Here is a 17,015-nt window from a genome sequence, read left to right on the forward strand (position 1 = left end):
AGAGCTAGAATTTAGAAAACTTGGCTGACCTATTTATGATATTAATTTAAAAAACGGAGAACATTTTAAAATGACATAACGCATTCTTAATATAAAAATAAATTATTCAATCAATGGCGCTACAACCCTTTTTTTAGGTATTGGCCTCAGATTTCTGTATCTGTTTCATGATCATTTGTTAATCTATTAGGCAAGTAGGTGATCAGCCTTCTTCTTTTTGGGTCTAAGGCAAGCCGGTTTCCTCGCAATGTTTTCCTTCACCGTTCGAGCTAGTGTTAAATGCGCACATAGAAAGAACATCCATTGGTGCACAGCCGGGAATCGAACCTACGACCTCAGGGATGAGAGTCGCACGCAGAAGCCACTAGGCCAACACTGCTCTTAATATAACAGTGGAATTTCTTTGTTTTTACACGCTTAAATTAGTGATAAAGATCTATGTATACTTTTGTCACGATAAAAACGTCCTAGTTAGTGTCCGTTTGTATTTCGCTTAATACTAGCAAATGTTTTCTTTTAAATTACATATAATTTTGATATCATTGAATATAGGAATAGCATTTTTGTAAATTGTACCTACTTTATGCCAACACTCACCAAATTATGGTCATCTTGAAAGGCATAATGCAAGTTTGTTATCCACCTCCTGTCACCGAACACCAGAACATCCCTTTCCTCTTGAAAACACGCCGTGTCCGCGCGCTGTAAATTATATAAAATACTTATAATTAGAACACTCAGAAATTTTAATAAATCATTACATTTTTTACATGGAATAATTGTTCTTCAAGATTCAACAAAAACATATAGAAGTATTTTTTTTACTAAGGTTCAAATTTTCGAAACCTTACGACCATCCAAGCTACCCGCAATTTTTTATTAATTACTGGAAAAACCATCAATTTGATTGATACAATTTTAGTAAATTTTCTCACCTTAAGCATTTCCCATTTGTTGAGTATTTTCATGGCATACACCCTTTCGCTGCTTGTCACACCGGCCGCACCATTTCCTTCTCCATTCTGAAAATATATCAAAAATAATTTTATCGCGGGTACTACATAATTAACTTTACTATACGATTCGAATGGTTTACAGATGTCGAAATAAGTAAACATTATCTAAAATTTAAACAAAAGCACGAATGTCTTGAATTACAGACTAATGAAAAAATAAATAAATAGAAATACCTGCATAAATGAAGCTCTAACAACGCACACTTCACCGAAAGCACCACGACCTATCACTTTCACCAATTCAAAGTCGTCACGGGAGAGTCTTAGTCGCTTCAAGGCTGCTGCTACTGGTTTCACTAAAAGTTTATTTTGAAAAATATTAAATAAAAAAATATTATCAGCTTCGCGATGGCATATATGGCCCATCAATAACAAGTACCTGGTATAATTTAAGATTTTGGTAAAATTATTTACAACTTTAAGATGAACTACGATTGCCGTTTGATAAGTTTTGGCTTTGTGAATGTCAACCATCAACTGTGATCTATTGTCAAATTTTTGACAAATTGCGCCATTTAATTGCTTAATTAGATACAGGAAAACGTAAATTTGAAGTGAATTCCAAGTGCTAAACAAGGATTAGGCATTATTATCTGCGTAAAAAACCATCACCGAAATCAAGGACAGGCTTGTCACATACGTAGAAGTAGTCTATTTTGGTCATGTGACACCGAACGTTAAACATTGGACGATCGAAAAACAAAAGTGCATGATGTGACTGACGCTGCAGGCATATCAACAGAATCTATCACATTTAACGCTTATATTTGGATATGAAAAAGATATCCGCGTAATGGGTGCAACTTCAAAGGTGTGTTAAGCTACGTTCAAGGTATTAATTGTAAACGCCGTTTTGCTACCGTAGATGAAACATGGATCCATCACAGTACACCAGAGACCGAAGAATACTCACTATCTTGAGTGCTTTGACTTGCTTTATTTTTTTGGTGAACGTGTACCAAAGTAGGCCAAGATGGAAGTTTCGGGAAGCAAAATCATAGCTACATATTTCGTTTTGGGATGCATTATGTAGGAATACAAAACCTAGAAATTTAATAACAAACTAGAAGAAAATCGTGGCATCTCAACAAACCAACAAACCTGTCAAAACTGATACATTGACTAGAAATGGTTTGAGAAATCTATGGCGTTCAAAAAGCGACGACTTCTGAAGTTAGAGACACAACATACATTCGTAATCTGGATATTACGGAGAGACTGAGAGTCTAAGGGTACCAAGTAGAAACCTGAGGCTTCCGTCAAAACCTTTGGATGTACCGCGCGCACATTCCAACTTGGTTAGCAAAGCGCCAATCACGCGAGAAATACGAATAATTCACAAAATTTCTACTGAGGTAGACCTATTTGTTTGTACACTGGCCGAGTGCACAAGAGTTGCTTGCGATATTGTTAGTTATAAGATTTAGGCATATTGCCTATATATATTTTTTAAATGTTTTTTTTTTATATAGGATAATCGGTGTAGGTATTATTGTGACGTTCTATCGAATTAGTTGTAACTGTTAAGGTAGAATAATGATGTGGAATAAATAAATAAATAAAACGTGTCTGCCTCGCTAATATCGCATCGTGGGGATCGGCGTCTATAAATGAAATTATTATAATTTTTTAGTTTCTTAAAGCCGAATGGAACTTACAAGCCTTCGACATATTGTACTTAACACAGGTTATCATTAGGTCTGTATTCCTTACCATAGTTGATGAAATCGGCCACCGCTTTTTCGCGTCGAAGACTGCTGTTACAACACTCGTCATACAATACGAGAAGCAAGTCTAACAATGTTTCAACACTTAGGCCGTGCGTAGGTCCCTGCAGCCGGCGGGAAACAAACATCGTCTCGATTTGTTTAAGACGTTTGATGCCGAGCACTGAAACAAAAATTAATATCAAGTACTTATTGCTTTTGTTGACTTAGAGTTAATTTTCTAGTCCAAAATCAAAATCCAAAATTGTTGTTTATAAAATCCCCTCATTTAAGTACACAGACGTAGGCTACATGAAAATATTAAGTTTTTTGTAACTTATTAATTATTACTATTGTAGATAAATTAATAAAAAAAACCAATTATAGGTTTCATTCAGTTCCTTTGATAGCCAAATTGATTATAATAAAAACAAATGAAAAAAATATGCCAATAAAAATATTCATCTTTAAAATGTATCTCGTAATATAATTTATTAAATTTTTATGTTGTTATGGCAACATTCCAACATCATTTAGAAATCACCGGTTAAAAATTTATGAGCAGCGAAAAGTTACTATTTATACAAATGCGTTATTATAATTCGAACTGATAGTGATTTTCGAGGCATTTCTTTTTATTCACTTTCAGCTACATTAGGGAACCATCATCACGTTCACGAATTTACCCCTAAATTGTAGAAACATATTTACAAACTAAATAGAGAAAGAGTATGGAAAATAACATGATTCGTATCTTAATTACTTGTAAGCGATATACCTGTCAGGTGTTTTAAATACTTGTTGCATTGAATGTGCCTTCTACGATGAGTTGAACACAAATCGAGATAATACTACATATATAAATAGCACTATACACTAACTTTTAGTTAATAAAGCAGGTTAATGGCTCAAAAACAAAACATTCGCATGCAGGAAATGACAGTGCCATCGAACAATAGGATATCCCATGGCCATAAGAGAACAATGTGCTACACTGATTCAGTGTTTATATTATGTTAATTGATTTCGCCTACAATATTGACGCATCGATACTTTGGGGGAGTTAAATCTTTTGAGATAAAAACCTTACTTTTGCACTACACGAATTTGTCTACTACCTCGTAAGAATGCGTAGTTGGTCCCAAAGTTCTGTCACTGGCACATTATTTTTAAATTTCGAACATAATTTAAAAAAATATTGCATTCTATTTTTGAATGTTTGACTATTGTTTTAAAACAAAAAACAATCACTTTCCGTAATTTTTTCCACGCCCACGATGGAGTGGACATTGAAAGAAAACCGGATAGCTGTTATTGCGTTGCACCGCTGTGGGCACTCGCCGAGTACCATTTTGAAGTTGCTCAAAAATTTGAATATAATGCTTAGGTTTGTGTACCGTACTATTGATAGGTACAATGAAGTCCCCAGTGTTGAGGACAAGAAAATAATTGGCCGGCCACACTCCACAAGAACACCAGCAGTAATCAAAACTATCAAGGCGCGGATAGCAATCCTGTCCTGGCTTTGCAGATGGAAATGGTGTCAGTAGGAAAACAGTAAAAAAGGTTTTACATAAAGAGCTCCACAAGAAAAGAAATATTCTCTAATGGTGGAGCGTATTCAAAATAAAATTACGAGATAAATTTACATGAGGTTGTATGGAGTGTACCCATTTTACCCAGTAATGTATCCAACTTTGTGTGTCTTGGCTATGGTGGGATACAACAAGCTAAAGGTAAGGAGGGACCTTACTATCACATTATATTTTTTTAAGGTCCTTAGAAGTAAAATATATAATGCGGAAATGTTGGAGAGACTGAGGCTGCGTGTGCCAAATAACAACTCTCGGCGTGGTAAGCGATCGCAATTGCTGGCAGTGCCTCGGGCGCGTACGAACTTACTCAGAGAAACACCATTTACGCTTGTCTTACGCACCCAAAATATTATTGCTTGTGAGACAGATGTTTTTATTTGAACACTGACTGAATTCACAAGAATTGCATTATTTATAATTAGTTATAAAATGGTTTAGATTTTAAGTTTGTACTTGTTATGTTTATATTATGTATTTAGTTTAGTTTTCTATTGTATTAGTATTAAGTTACTGTTAAAAATAGGAAATAAATAAATAATCTTGGTCTAAGAGAATAAAAAAAAAAGAGTGGGAACTTACTTAGTGCTCGTCTAAAAGCTTAAAAAGATCTTGGGTGATACGCGAAGAATCGACACGGTGGTATCCTTTTTACGGACGAAAATTTTTTCGATATTAAAGAGAAGTACAGTAAACAGAATGATAGAGCGTACGATACGAGTTCTGAAGAAGATAGAAATAAAGTTCCGAGGGTGCAACATGGACATCATCTATCATTAGTAATGGTCTGGTTGGGAGTGTCCTATTACAGGCCAACTGAGGTTAAATTTTGCGAAAAGGGGGTGCTAACCAGTGAAAAAGTGTACCAACAGACGGTTTTGGATCTGCTTGTCAAAGACCTGCCCAGCACGCTTTTTGCGGAACAGCACTTCGTGTTCCAGCAGGACTCTGCGCCTGCACCCAAAGCCAAGACCACTCAAGCCTGGTTTGAGCGTCAGAACATCGACTTAATTATACATGAGGATTGGCCTTCCTCCAGTCCGGACCTTAATCCTTTAGACTACAAAATTTGACAAGTCTTAGAGTGGAAGGTCTGTGAAAAATGCCATAAAAATTTAGAGAATCTGAAGTCATCTTTAAAAAAGTCAGTCACTGAAATCGACATGAATATGGTGCGTGCTGCTATAGACAATTGGCGCTTAAGGGCCTGTGTAAATATGGGAGGGCATTTCGATTCCTTAATTAATGTACTATAAATTGATATCATTTAAAACTGATCAGTACTTTTATTTTTATCATTATTTCCATTTATGACAGAACTTTAGGACCGACTACGTAGAATTCAGGTAGGCCACATCTATAAGTAAAAAAGGGCCCTACTAATGTTGCTTTCTAATTCTCCATCTTGGACCATATTGTTGTCTGGTATAGCCAACCTAATAACTATATCTACCATTAATAGAATGATTTTTGAAAGTGGTTTTGTTTAAAAAACGCGTAGCGTACCAATCAAGACATGCTTAAATAAATAATTTCAAAGTTAGAGAAGGAGTAAATATGTAGATGTTTATTTCTGAGTAGATACTAGTGTTGGTCTGTACCATACCATACCAGGCCAAAAGAAACTTAATTAAAAATTATAAAATACTAATAACCATTACAATAATATAAATGCTTCACTTCTGTGACACAAGTCAAGCATAAGCATAATACAATCATAATTGATTGGTAAATAGAAGGAAATACTGATAGCCTCACAAGAGATATCAGTGTAAAAGTATCAAAAAAGAATCTATCTTGTTCCTATGTGGGGTGAAGTTATGAGACTCACCTTAAATTAGTTCTTTTATTTTATTGTACTATGCCAACACTAATTTTAAATATGTTACTCACACATATTTACAGTTTAGAAAAATCAATATAATCTGCTTTAGGCATGTCTATTAAAAAAGTCATAAATTGTGAAGTTATGATAGTATGAAATGTTGAAGGTGGACACAATTTGAATTTAAGATGTAACTAAACATACATATAACGGTAGCAACAGATAAGTTACCATAATGAGTAAAGTTATGAATGATAACATATTGTAAACAATAGATAAATGTTATTGTTGTATTGTATACAGATTTTTGTTATAGTTACTTATGAAATGTTTCCTTTGTTTAATAAGTCACAGTAATGAGAGGATAGTCTCTTCATGGTTCTCATACCATCATGGCACACTTATTATAGTATTTAAATCAATCATTCTACATAAGATTAATTAAAATGATAATTTCTCATCACTTACTGTAAAAATATATATTTACACTGCTGATAGAATGACAAAACAGTATTCAAGTAAAAAGAATGTAATTATATAAACTATCATGTCACCTTATAATTATATGTATAACTTTTTTATTACTACTTAATAACTCTCCTTATAAAGTGTCCTTGTATAACACTATTACATATAGAGATTTAATTGTTTTTAAATAAGTCTTAAAGTTATTTAAAAGAAAAGTTAAAGTTTTAAATATATAGCAGTACACTCTTTTCTTAGCTGATAGAATGATAATACATATATAATATGAAAACTTACTTTAAATGGTGTCAATATTTTTTACTATTTTTACCTGGTAGATTATTGCTTGGAATCAGTGCCCAGTCGGGCGAGGAATCCTCTTCATCTGACATCTTGATCAATTTACACCACACTATTCTATCACTTTTCAAACATGTCCTTTACTACCACCTAACAATATTTATTTAGGTTAACATATCTTTTTCAATATGTGCTCCCATTTTTTTATCTGTAAGAAATGCAAGAAAATTTAAAAATAGTTACATGTTAATTATCTTTAAATTTAGATGTTTATAACATTTTATAAGCTATATGATATGGAAACAACAATCCACTAGTAATTTTAATAGATTTAATTCCTGAAAATAAATCTTATAAAACAACCTACATATTAGTCAGACCCGTGAAACTATATAGAAGAGGAAATTAATGGTAAATCAAGAATAACAAATCTAAATGAGTGGGTGTATATAGGACACAAAATGTTTTATAGAATGAAGGTAGATGATAATGCAAATATTGGTAACAGTTTATTTATAAATGTTGATTAAATACCATAATATTATAAGGAAGGAAACATTCAATGATTTATTATTACAGGAAATATTTGCAAGTTTCACCCTTGTAATAATATTTATTTTCAATAGTCCATAGAAAAGCGATGCTTTCTATCCGTTTTGTACAAGGTTGCGGGCGTCAAACGATACCACAGCGCTTTCGCAATCCTATGATTTGAACTTTATTTAGACGGCAGTGCCTTTTAATCACAAAAAAACTTAAAAGTCGATGACATATTGATACCACACCGTTTGCCAAGTAAAAATAAACAAAAATAGACACTTGCACAATTAAATTAATCAAAAGCTTGCCTTTTTCGTATTTTGTTTAGAAAAATTCTTATTGTTCTATCTCGTATACAATAGCCGAGATCTTAACCTAAATTTATTCAATCGATTGTTATGCAAAAACACAGAGATGATTGAACTTCTAATCATCCACTTCACTATATTATTTTTTTAAATAACTTGTATTCACCTTACTAACTACAAATATTCATCAATAGTTAACTTCGTTTTACCTATATTTTACGGAAAATATTAAATCCTTTCAAGCAGACATTTTTATGGGAGTCGAAGTCAGTGTTGTCATAAAGCTTTAGTAATTTAAAATATAAAGCTACAGATATAAAAAATTGTGGTACTCTGTACACCACACTAAATAGTCTTTGGACTCGTCAAACTGGCAACGTTTTTAAGGGATAAAACGGAAGTACGTAAAATTGTCACTGTACCTTTTCAAAACTTATATAATTTCATTTAAAATACTTTGTCAAGAATAGGACTTAAAACTCTAAAAATATTTTAATTATAATTTATTTAAGTATATTGCGTAATTTTTTTTCAAACTAATCATCAATTTACAAAAAATTCCTTAATAAAGAGGTATGTTGTTGACCGAGCGTCATTATACGTAATGGAGTCTATATTCACTTTGATGAAATTGTGATAAGTAAAATTGAAAATTTTCAATGAAATACCGTGTTAAAGTTTTGTGTTGAAAGTGGTGTAGTTGGAATATATTGCATTTATGTATTTATGGGCCTTGGATTTGAAATACAGAGCACTTACAACCTAATTTTTTGTACAATGGTATGTGTGCCATCAAAATATTTTGGAAAGTACATTGTACTTGCTGAAGTTATATTTTAAATGTTTTCTATGTAATAAAGATTTATCATCGGAATAATTGACTTAGAACAAAACCATACATCATTTATTTGTATATTGAGTAGAGCTAAGCAGTAAATGTCGATCGCTTTGTCGTCTGCGTAACTTGGTAGCAATTTGAAAGGTCAAGGCATTGAATTGGCTTCTTATTTCTTTTCAGATTCCTTTGAGCCTTAATTTAAAGACGAACCAAGTGCAACGTTAGGTCAAAGCGCATCTATTTGATACATGCGTCCAAGGTTTAATGGTTTTACGGACGTACATCGCTCCAAAGACTAATGAAGGAATGGCTTCGGACCAACCTGTAAAGAAAAAGCAAAGAATAGACGGTCCTGACAGAGATGATGGAAGTGATAAGTCCGCGGAAGAGATATTCTCTGACATATTTGACTCGGAAGAAACTCCTGTTGAACATTCAGGAGATTTTATAACTAGAAATGGAGAATCACCAGATAGTGGTACTGTAAGTGAAGATGCTGTTGATTGTTCATCGATTTTAAGACATTTGAGTAATGGCAGTGTTGATAATATCCCCTCATCAAGCAATACACCTCATTGGGCAGCTACAGATGATAAGCTGCTGACTGAATTACGATCACTGCAAAATTCTTTAGTTGGTCAATGCTTGTGTGGTATAGATGAAAATGTGGTGATCACCCTGTTCGATAGGAGACTTCATATTGCTACTTGGCCATTAAGATGTACCTTAACTTATCTTTCCACCTTGCAGCTTCTATTTGATATATATTTGAAACAAAACAATACTGGTACAATTTGTTCACAGTTGATGAATGCATGTGATATTTTTATAAGAAATAGGCATGATTGGATCACAGAAGTCGTTGAACTTTCTGAACATAAAAGCAAATTTGTAACTTTTGTTGCAAGTAGAGTTCTTGCCAGCTTTCTTATAGTATCCAAAGATACTGTTGATGAAAATTGGTTACAACAAATAACAGAGAATATATATTTATTTGATAGAATCAATAGGATAACGGTTCAGAAAATAAATTTCAGTTTAGATATAATTAAGAGGATAGTTGAGTGGAAAGATGTAGACCAACATCCATTAGAAGACAGTAATTATACAAACACAGTGCATGTTCAGGAAGATAACCCATTTCGAAGTGGTTCTAGTTATAGCAGTAACATGCCATCAGGCTCAAGAAGTGATTTAGACAATGCATTCTCTAATTTACAAACACACAGTTCACCTTCCACCTCTAATGAAAATGTAACAGAAATTAAGCCTTCAACATTTAAACTGCACGAGCCAGTACTTAAATTACCATCGGAACAGCCAAATCAAAGGATAGAGAGAAGTGAATCACCTGAACCACAACTGTCAAGAATAGAACGAGTAAATGAACATGGTTGTGTGACTGTTATTTTAACTGACTCAGAATCATTTGACACTTCTCATATAAAATGCTTGACGGTAAAAAATTTAGAACATCATTGGCCTGTTTTGGTAAAAAATATGAAATTGTTGCTACTCCGGTACCTGAATTTGAGCAATGCAGAAAATTGTGTACTTACATTTTTCTCATTATGGGAGAACATAATAAGTGTAAAAGCAAATCTATCAGTGATTGATACAAAACCATTTTATGCTGATCTACAGAGTTTCATTGACTTATTAAGAAATACATTATTGCCACCTTTAATTTACAGTCATCTATTAAGTTTATTTAATGAAGTTTTGTGTTATGGTTCCACTTTAGCTTTACAAGATATCCTGCCAGAAGAAATTTGCAGTGTGGCCCACTCTATTGTCAGATATGTTAAAGATTTTCGTTTACTTAATGAAGTCAGGGTGCACAGTAGTAGGAGTGGGTTTGGATTTCTTGGCCATGATTGTACAGTGTTACGAGAATACTCATTAGGTTCAGAGGTAGCCCCACTATCAACAACAATACAGTTGGTAGATCAAAGTTATGGAGAAGATGAGCATGATCAACGGAATGAAATTGACAGAACAATGCTGCAAAGAATGTCTCTGCTAGTGCTTAAATCTGTGGCAGTAACAGTAAAAGAAATGAGATGTGATTCATCTGATAGCTCTATAGATTCATCAGATTACAATGCAATTCAAGACATGCAAATTGTTGAACGCTCAATTAGAGATGTCTTAAAGAAACTTGATTTATTTATTAGAAATTGTCTTGAATTTCACCCAGAGACACCATTTACAAAAATGTTGATACATCTATTTAGTGAACAAGATGATTACTTGATTGAATCTATGGTATGTACACTAGATATAACTGTAGGGATTGTTTACCGTAATTCTATGTATCCAGATTTAATACCAATGTTAAATCCAATTACCTCTTTTATAGAATTTTTAAAAGTAGTTTCACATGATAGTGATGTTCTTTTGGACTATTTGGTTAGTAATGAAACATGTTTTCTTCTGTATCTATTACGGTTTTTAAAATACGTAAGAAGAAACTGGCCCAAATTTCTTGAGACATGTCAGCTAAGCGATGGTAGTAACCGAGGATTAGATGACACAATGAGAGTTTTGATAAGATTGCGTTTACAAATTAGTAGGTTGGTGTCAAAATCCCTGTTCCCATATAATATCAGCCCAGTTCTTAGGTTGCTTGAAGTATGTGAAAGTTTATATGAAGGAAATGAATTCAGTTAAAAAATTACACTCATTTTAATTTGAGCAAACTATATCTTACTAAAAAAAGTAATCTCATCCCTGCCCTGATTCCAAATATATGGAGGAATTTTATCTAGAATTGTTTGCTCAAATTAAAATTCTTTTTATTATTCTCAAATCCCCACAAAGACTGCAAATAATTATAATTAACATTCCAAAATTGTTAATTGGCATACTTTAGTTTATAATTAGAATAAATTAATTTATACTAACTATAGTTGTATAATATTGATAACAATGGTTAGTTTAGTTATTAAAGTCTTCCATTGATAAACAGATATACTTGGCACATGAAGTGTGAACTGTGAATTAAAATTTTTTTTAACATGTATTATCTAAAAGTCAGTAAATGTTTCTTATTTTCTGTAATTTTTTTATTAATGTGAATGTGCCTTATAATATGATGGTGCTCATTTTTACTTTCAGATTTAATACGAACATACTTTAGTTATAACCTCAAGTTTGTCTCTTAAATTACAATCTAGTCTTGGGCACTGTCAAAAATGTCAATATTGAAATGATATGGCAGATCTTGACACTAGTTTTGAATTTGATTCCATCACTAAAATATAATATTTCCCTTGTACATTCAATAACAATTTCTTAGATAATTACATATTTATAAAATGTATATTGATTAGTTTTTATGCATATAAATGCGGGTTTCGTAACTAAATTATCTAATGCCACTGTAAATACGCCATTTATTTTTTAAGTAAATATAATCAGTATTAATGCTATTTTAATTTATATGAATATAATTTTGTAAAAGTTAGATGAATACACAGGAGAACAATTTTTTTTTATTTTAAGTTAATTAACCTCAATATTGTTATATTATGAAAGATTTAAAAGTAACAACATTTAAGAATCTCAGTCATGTCGTAAAATTAAAATCAAATGTTACAGAAATATTTTTCAAATATTTATGGTGAGAACATCTAATGTAGTTGTAGAGAGATCAGAGAATTTGGGATTGTCTTTATTATGGCATATTATGTTTTGTACCACAATATTCAAAGGTTTTGAAATTATTCTGCAAGTGTTATGTTTTACCTACTGAGTAAAGAGCGGGTCTTATCTGGCATTTTGTAAAACTAAGTTGGTTCTATACATTTATGTATTTAGTTTTCTAAGTATATATTTGTTATAAAGGTATTTTAACAACAATAAAATATTTTTGTACATGATTATTTTTTGGTTTTCTTTTATTATAATTTTCATCTGACAATGGTATTTATGTTTCTTTAAATGTGAATATCAGTAAAGATTCTTTTTTAATGCAAGATTAAATAAATATTGATACTGAGAATTACACAACTCACGACAAGCACTGACAACTATCAGTAAAAAATCAAATAATTTCTTAATTATTTATTTTTCTAGTCAGACTTCTTAGAACTTGTCCATTCATTCTTTTTTGTACATTAACACTACTATACATTCTGTACAAACATAAAATTTACAAAAATATTGCATTTACATAAACATGCTTAAGATAAATAAATCATAACTAGACATTACTAGCCATTCAACTGCAGCAATTCAAATTATGTAATTGCTTACATAAACCAGTAAATACATTTCTTGAAACAAATGTTTTGTTAGAAAAGTCTAAAGCAGTCCAAATTTCTTTAAATAATGAATAGTTATAATTTGGCAAATCAATAATGTAAAATGTGGAACATACTAGTCACATTTAATTTTTGAGCATCATAATCATTTCATTGATAAAAATTATCATTACTTAAAATAATTTAGATTAAAAACAAAAACGTCTTCAAGTACAAACAACATTCTTACACACAATTCACACACATATTTTACAAAATGTCTGACTTCTTAAATATACCTAAAATGGTAAACAACAAATGACAAGTACTATCCTAACATGAAACTGGTATGTTTTTGATAAATTTAATATTTTATAACTCAATGTTTAATTTAGTAACTTTCCCTTTGCTCACACTTATAGAGACAGAAAAATAATGTGCTAATGGAAAGCTTACTTGATAGCTTGCCATGCCTATATTTTAGTTAAAATAGAAAAATTACAATAGTATGATCTGATTTTGTATGCCCATACCATTAACGTTCTATGAACCTTATTTATTTATTTTAATTAAATTATTTTGGTAAGTAACAGGAGATAGATATGTACAAAACATTCAACAGCTGTTGTTGTTGTTGTCAGTTCTTCTTAATTTTTTCTTATACTAACTATAAAAACATTTATTCTATGCTACCCTGGGTAAGTTAAGTTGCAAGTATAAATAATAAAAAGCTTTAGGATATTATAGAAAAAATAAAAATATTTATCTGACTTCCAACCTTATTGATTGATTGAGCGCTTTGCATGCAATAACTCATTATCTATCTACATTTTTTTATCTTGTATATAAAACATGGAAATTTAACAAAAAATAACTTTTTGGTATGTTGCAATTCAAATATTTTTTTTAAACTTCTTCATAAAATAGGAAGTTTAGGTTAAATTGAGTGGTATTTCACTTTTAACTTAATAAAAAATGAGTTTTAAATAAGTGTTCTACACCATTTATAACATCCTGGGACAGTTGGTGAATACATATGTTGATATGAGAATAATTAGGTAAATAATAGATATTTTGAATGTGGTGATGCATACACATTTCTGTGTTATCATTAAAGGTTTTAGCTACACCCAATTGTTGTCAATGCAATTGAGTTTTAGTAGAGTAAATAGTCTTTTCTATATACTTGTAAATGCTGACAAACAGTTAAATCACTATTATTCTTATATCAATATGTATTATGAATTAAATTACCAGATCAGTTTGGATAGCACTAATTGAACACAGCAAAAACACATCAGGTATCATAGTCTTCATCAATTTGCAAATCAGTGGTAATATTATCGAGAATCACCGGCTTTGGAATTTCAATTTTTTTCACTTTTGACTTTGAATTCTGCCTTATCATTTTCTTATCTTTAACAGCATTTGCATCTAGCACTTTAATTTCTGGTTTGGCTAGGTTTTTTGTAAAATCTATGTTAAAAATTGGTGTGATTGGCGTTATTGGTGTTAAAGGGGGTGTCGCTTGACGTATTAAGAACGAGTCCTGTTGCGGGATAACGGCTTCTGTTTTCACGTCAACTGATTTTAAAATCGCGTAGCTAGACGTTGAGGGTTGTGGACTGGCATAGGTTGGATTCAGTTGTATCACACTTTTATGCGGTACCTCGTCTGGTAAAGTTTCTTGATAGAAATTAGCTGCTGTGACAATTGGTTTACTATCTTTCTTTGTTAGATCTATGGCTTCGGGTATTGCTTCTATTTTAGGTCTGTCTGCTTCGACAGACAGGCACTGGTTGAAATCTCTTGGTGGTATTAATGGTGTCACCTTAACATCTGAGCTACTCGAACTGTTTGAATCATCTCTGACTAGCTTCTTAGATAGTGAGTCTGAGAATCTGAAAAATAAAATTATAGTTCATGCATAAAATTATTATTAGGTGTTTTAAAAATGTAAAATAGCATATAGATATTAAGAACCATAGCATTTTCGGAACCCGGTAGCAAATCACATTGCTTCGCGCCAAAACTTTGCAAGAATTTTTAACCTAATTTAATTACAAGCATGCAAACTCGTCTTGACAAGAAATTGATCAAATGTTCTGTTACAGAGTGTTTGCATGCTTTACACTTTCCTTTAAATAAGAACTGCAATATATTAATTACCTTGAAGAATTAGGTGAACTCTCCCCACTCTGTATCTCTTTCTCCTCTGCTGCTGTCACATCTGGTACATTTTTAACCTGAAATTAACAATTACTCTTTAATTTTTTGATTGATGAGAGATTGCTGCTAAGTAATTTTCTATTTATACATTCCTATATATATTAGCCGTACTCTGCAGCTTCACCCACATTAGTTCAGCATAATGTGTGTCAAGTGTTGATTTTAAGTCGACATAATAATGATTAATAAATAATTAAGTTTTTAAGACTTTATTTAGAAATAAATCAATTAATTTATTTCGAGAAAGTCTATAGATGATTGATTAATGATTCTATATAGACCCAAAATTTATTGTATCAACTCAAAAAAATATTAAAACCTTTACAATATTGAGGTTAATCAAGTAGGTAGGTAGGTACTTCTACAGGATACACTTTTACTGGTGGTTTACCTGCTGTCAAGTGTGACCACTCTTATCAATTGCTGATTTTATTTTACAGAATTTGGTTTTTATGGTACAAAATACTCATTTTATCATTTTTTAACAAATAAGAACTTAAAACATATTTACAAAAGTAAAAAAGACCTTGAGGAAAAATCAGGTTAACTCAGTCACATTTTAAGAAATACAAACTTGCTATTACGTTCATAAAAATCAGGAAAAAGTCATGCTCAAAAAGAAGCCCCACATCAACAACTTTTTATTTAGTACCTTAACAAAAAACATTGTCTAAATACTGTTTTATTTTTTATATACCAAATGTGTTGAAAAAAGCATTAAACATTGCAATATTATTCAATTTAACTTACCAAATCCCTTAAAAAATCAAATCTAGATTCAGCTAGTATACACTGCTTGACATGTGATGGACTGAGGGTCTTGGCATTCCTCTGCATTGTAACTTGCATTGCCTTGCTCAGCAATGACTCCACAAACAGCTCCAAGGTACGAGGTATAGTTTAAAAATACAGTCAAGGAAATTTCATATAGACCTTTTGATAACACTGTCAGTAACTTTTTAAATGTTTACAAACAAACAAGATGTAACCATACCTAATATAAGATAAAACAAGTAACTTTCAACTACTATCCACTTCAATTAACAGATAAATGTGTTAAGTAATAGTCACAAAAGCTTCCTTATACTAGAATAAATAATTCACAACCAGACAGCATTAAATAAAATCTCTTTTAATAGTAGTAACTGTTATAATATATAATAAGTAATAATAACAATATAGGCCATGTACATATTTTAACATTAAATACAACTTTACATTTAAAGATAAAACACTATACGCAAAATGACAGATAAATACCGTTTTGATTGATCATGTTATAAAAATAAACTATGTAGCTTACTGGATGCAATATCAATATACTCAAGTATTATAGTCTCAATTAAAAAGGATATAAATTATAATAGGTACTGCCTGGGCCACCTTCCCCACTTCTTCATCAGTCTGCATTATCTTCTTAATACGCCCCTACAATGAAAAAATGTCATGATATCACAAATCTTATAAAAATATCCACAAAAACAATAATCAAATGAGAATGTTTGGTGTACATTTCGACCATTATAAGACTTACTGCTGGAAATCTTGCATTGTATTTTCTTTTTTTCGACGGCATAATGAAAATGCAATCACTTTAACACTAAATAAACTAAATCTAAAGCCTACTTCGCTATTCCACAGTAATAGTTCTCGCGCATTTTTGAGGTTATAAAAGAGAGACGTTCACAACCAACTTCATTTATATACCAATCTGACAGATTTTCCACCTCTATCACAATTACAACGGCACCTTTTTCTTTTAACGCATACTCGTACATATATAATATGTTATTTGAATTCGATTTAATTCAAACGAACCATTGAACGAAGATACTATTATACGTTTCAAACTTAATTTTTAATAGCTTCCTTATATATTCTTTTATACCAGTTCTTTAAATATAATAACAATTATATCCAAAATTTCTAACTCATCTGTGGGCATATTC

General features: G+C 31.4%; 3 protein-coding genes across 11 annotated transcripts in view; 1 reads left to right on the forward strand and 2 right to left on the reverse strand.

The window, feature by feature from the left end:
• LOC123717145 (serine/threonine-protein kinase Genghis Khan) overlaps positions 1-8,019 on the reverse strand; it is a 44,182-nt gene extending 36,163 nt beyond the window's left edge. For 7 of the 8 annotated variants that reach the window (XM_045673012.1, XM_045673053.1, XM_045673038.1 and 4 more), the window contains exons 1-6: positions 7,919-8,011; positions 6,936-7,112; positions 2,730-2,906; positions 1,191-1,312; positions 936-1,022; positions 598-702 (exon numbers count right to left, since the gene is read on the reverse strand). In XM_045673012.1, the coding sequence (XP_045528968.1) occupies positions 598-702; positions 936-1,022; positions 1,191-1,312; positions 2,730-2,906; positions 6,936-6,996 (552 nt within the window). In that variant the 5' untranslated portion in view covers positions 6,997-7,112; positions 7,919-8,011. Of the gene's footprint in view, positions 1-597; positions 703-935; positions 1,023-1,190; positions 1,313-2,729; positions 2,907-6,935; positions 7,113-7,918 lie in introns of all 8 variants that reach the window. The other variant, XM_045673003.1, reaches the window with a different exon arrangement.
• Positions 8,020-8,368: 349 nt separating this feature from the next.
• Positions 8,369-12,475, forward strand: LOC123717186 (protein lines). The gene is made up of 2 exons (XM_045673066.1): positions 8,369-8,532; positions 8,771-12,475. Exon 2 carries the CDS (start codon positions 8,855-8,857, stop codon positions 11,261-11,263), a length of 2,409 nt encoding a protein of 802 aa, XP_045529022.1. The 5' UTR covers positions 8,369-8,532; positions 8,771-8,854; the 3' UTR covers positions 11,264-12,475.
• Positions 12,476-12,643: 168 nt separating this feature from the next.
• On the reverse strand, positions 12,644-16,816 carry LOC123717203. 2 transcript variants are annotated; one of them, XM_045673090.1, is made up of 5 exons: positions 16,601-16,816; positions 16,422-16,494; positions 15,817-15,959; positions 15,007-15,083; positions 12,644-14,738 (listed from the first exon to the last, which is right to left on the reverse strand). In XM_045673090.1, exons 1-5 carry the CDS (start codon positions 16,640-16,642, stop codon positions 14,135-14,137), a joined length of 939 nt encoding a protein of 312 aa, XP_045529046.1. In that variant the 5' UTR covers positions 16,643-16,816; the 3' UTR covers positions 12,644-14,134. The 2 variants fall into 2 exon arrangements, with proteins under 2 accessions (XP_045529046.1, XP_045529055.1); XM_045673099.1 differs by lacking the exon at positions 16,601-16,816 and having other exon boundaries at positions 15,817-15,966.
• Positions 16,817-17,015: the final 199 nt, after the last annotated feature.

Source organism: Pieris brassicae, chromosome 2 (genome assembly GCF_905147105.1).
Source record: "Pieris brassicae chromosome 2, ilPieBrab1.1, whole genome shotgun sequence".
NCBI lineage: Eukaryota > Metazoa > Arthropoda > Insecta > Lepidoptera > Pieridae > Pieris > Pieris brassicae.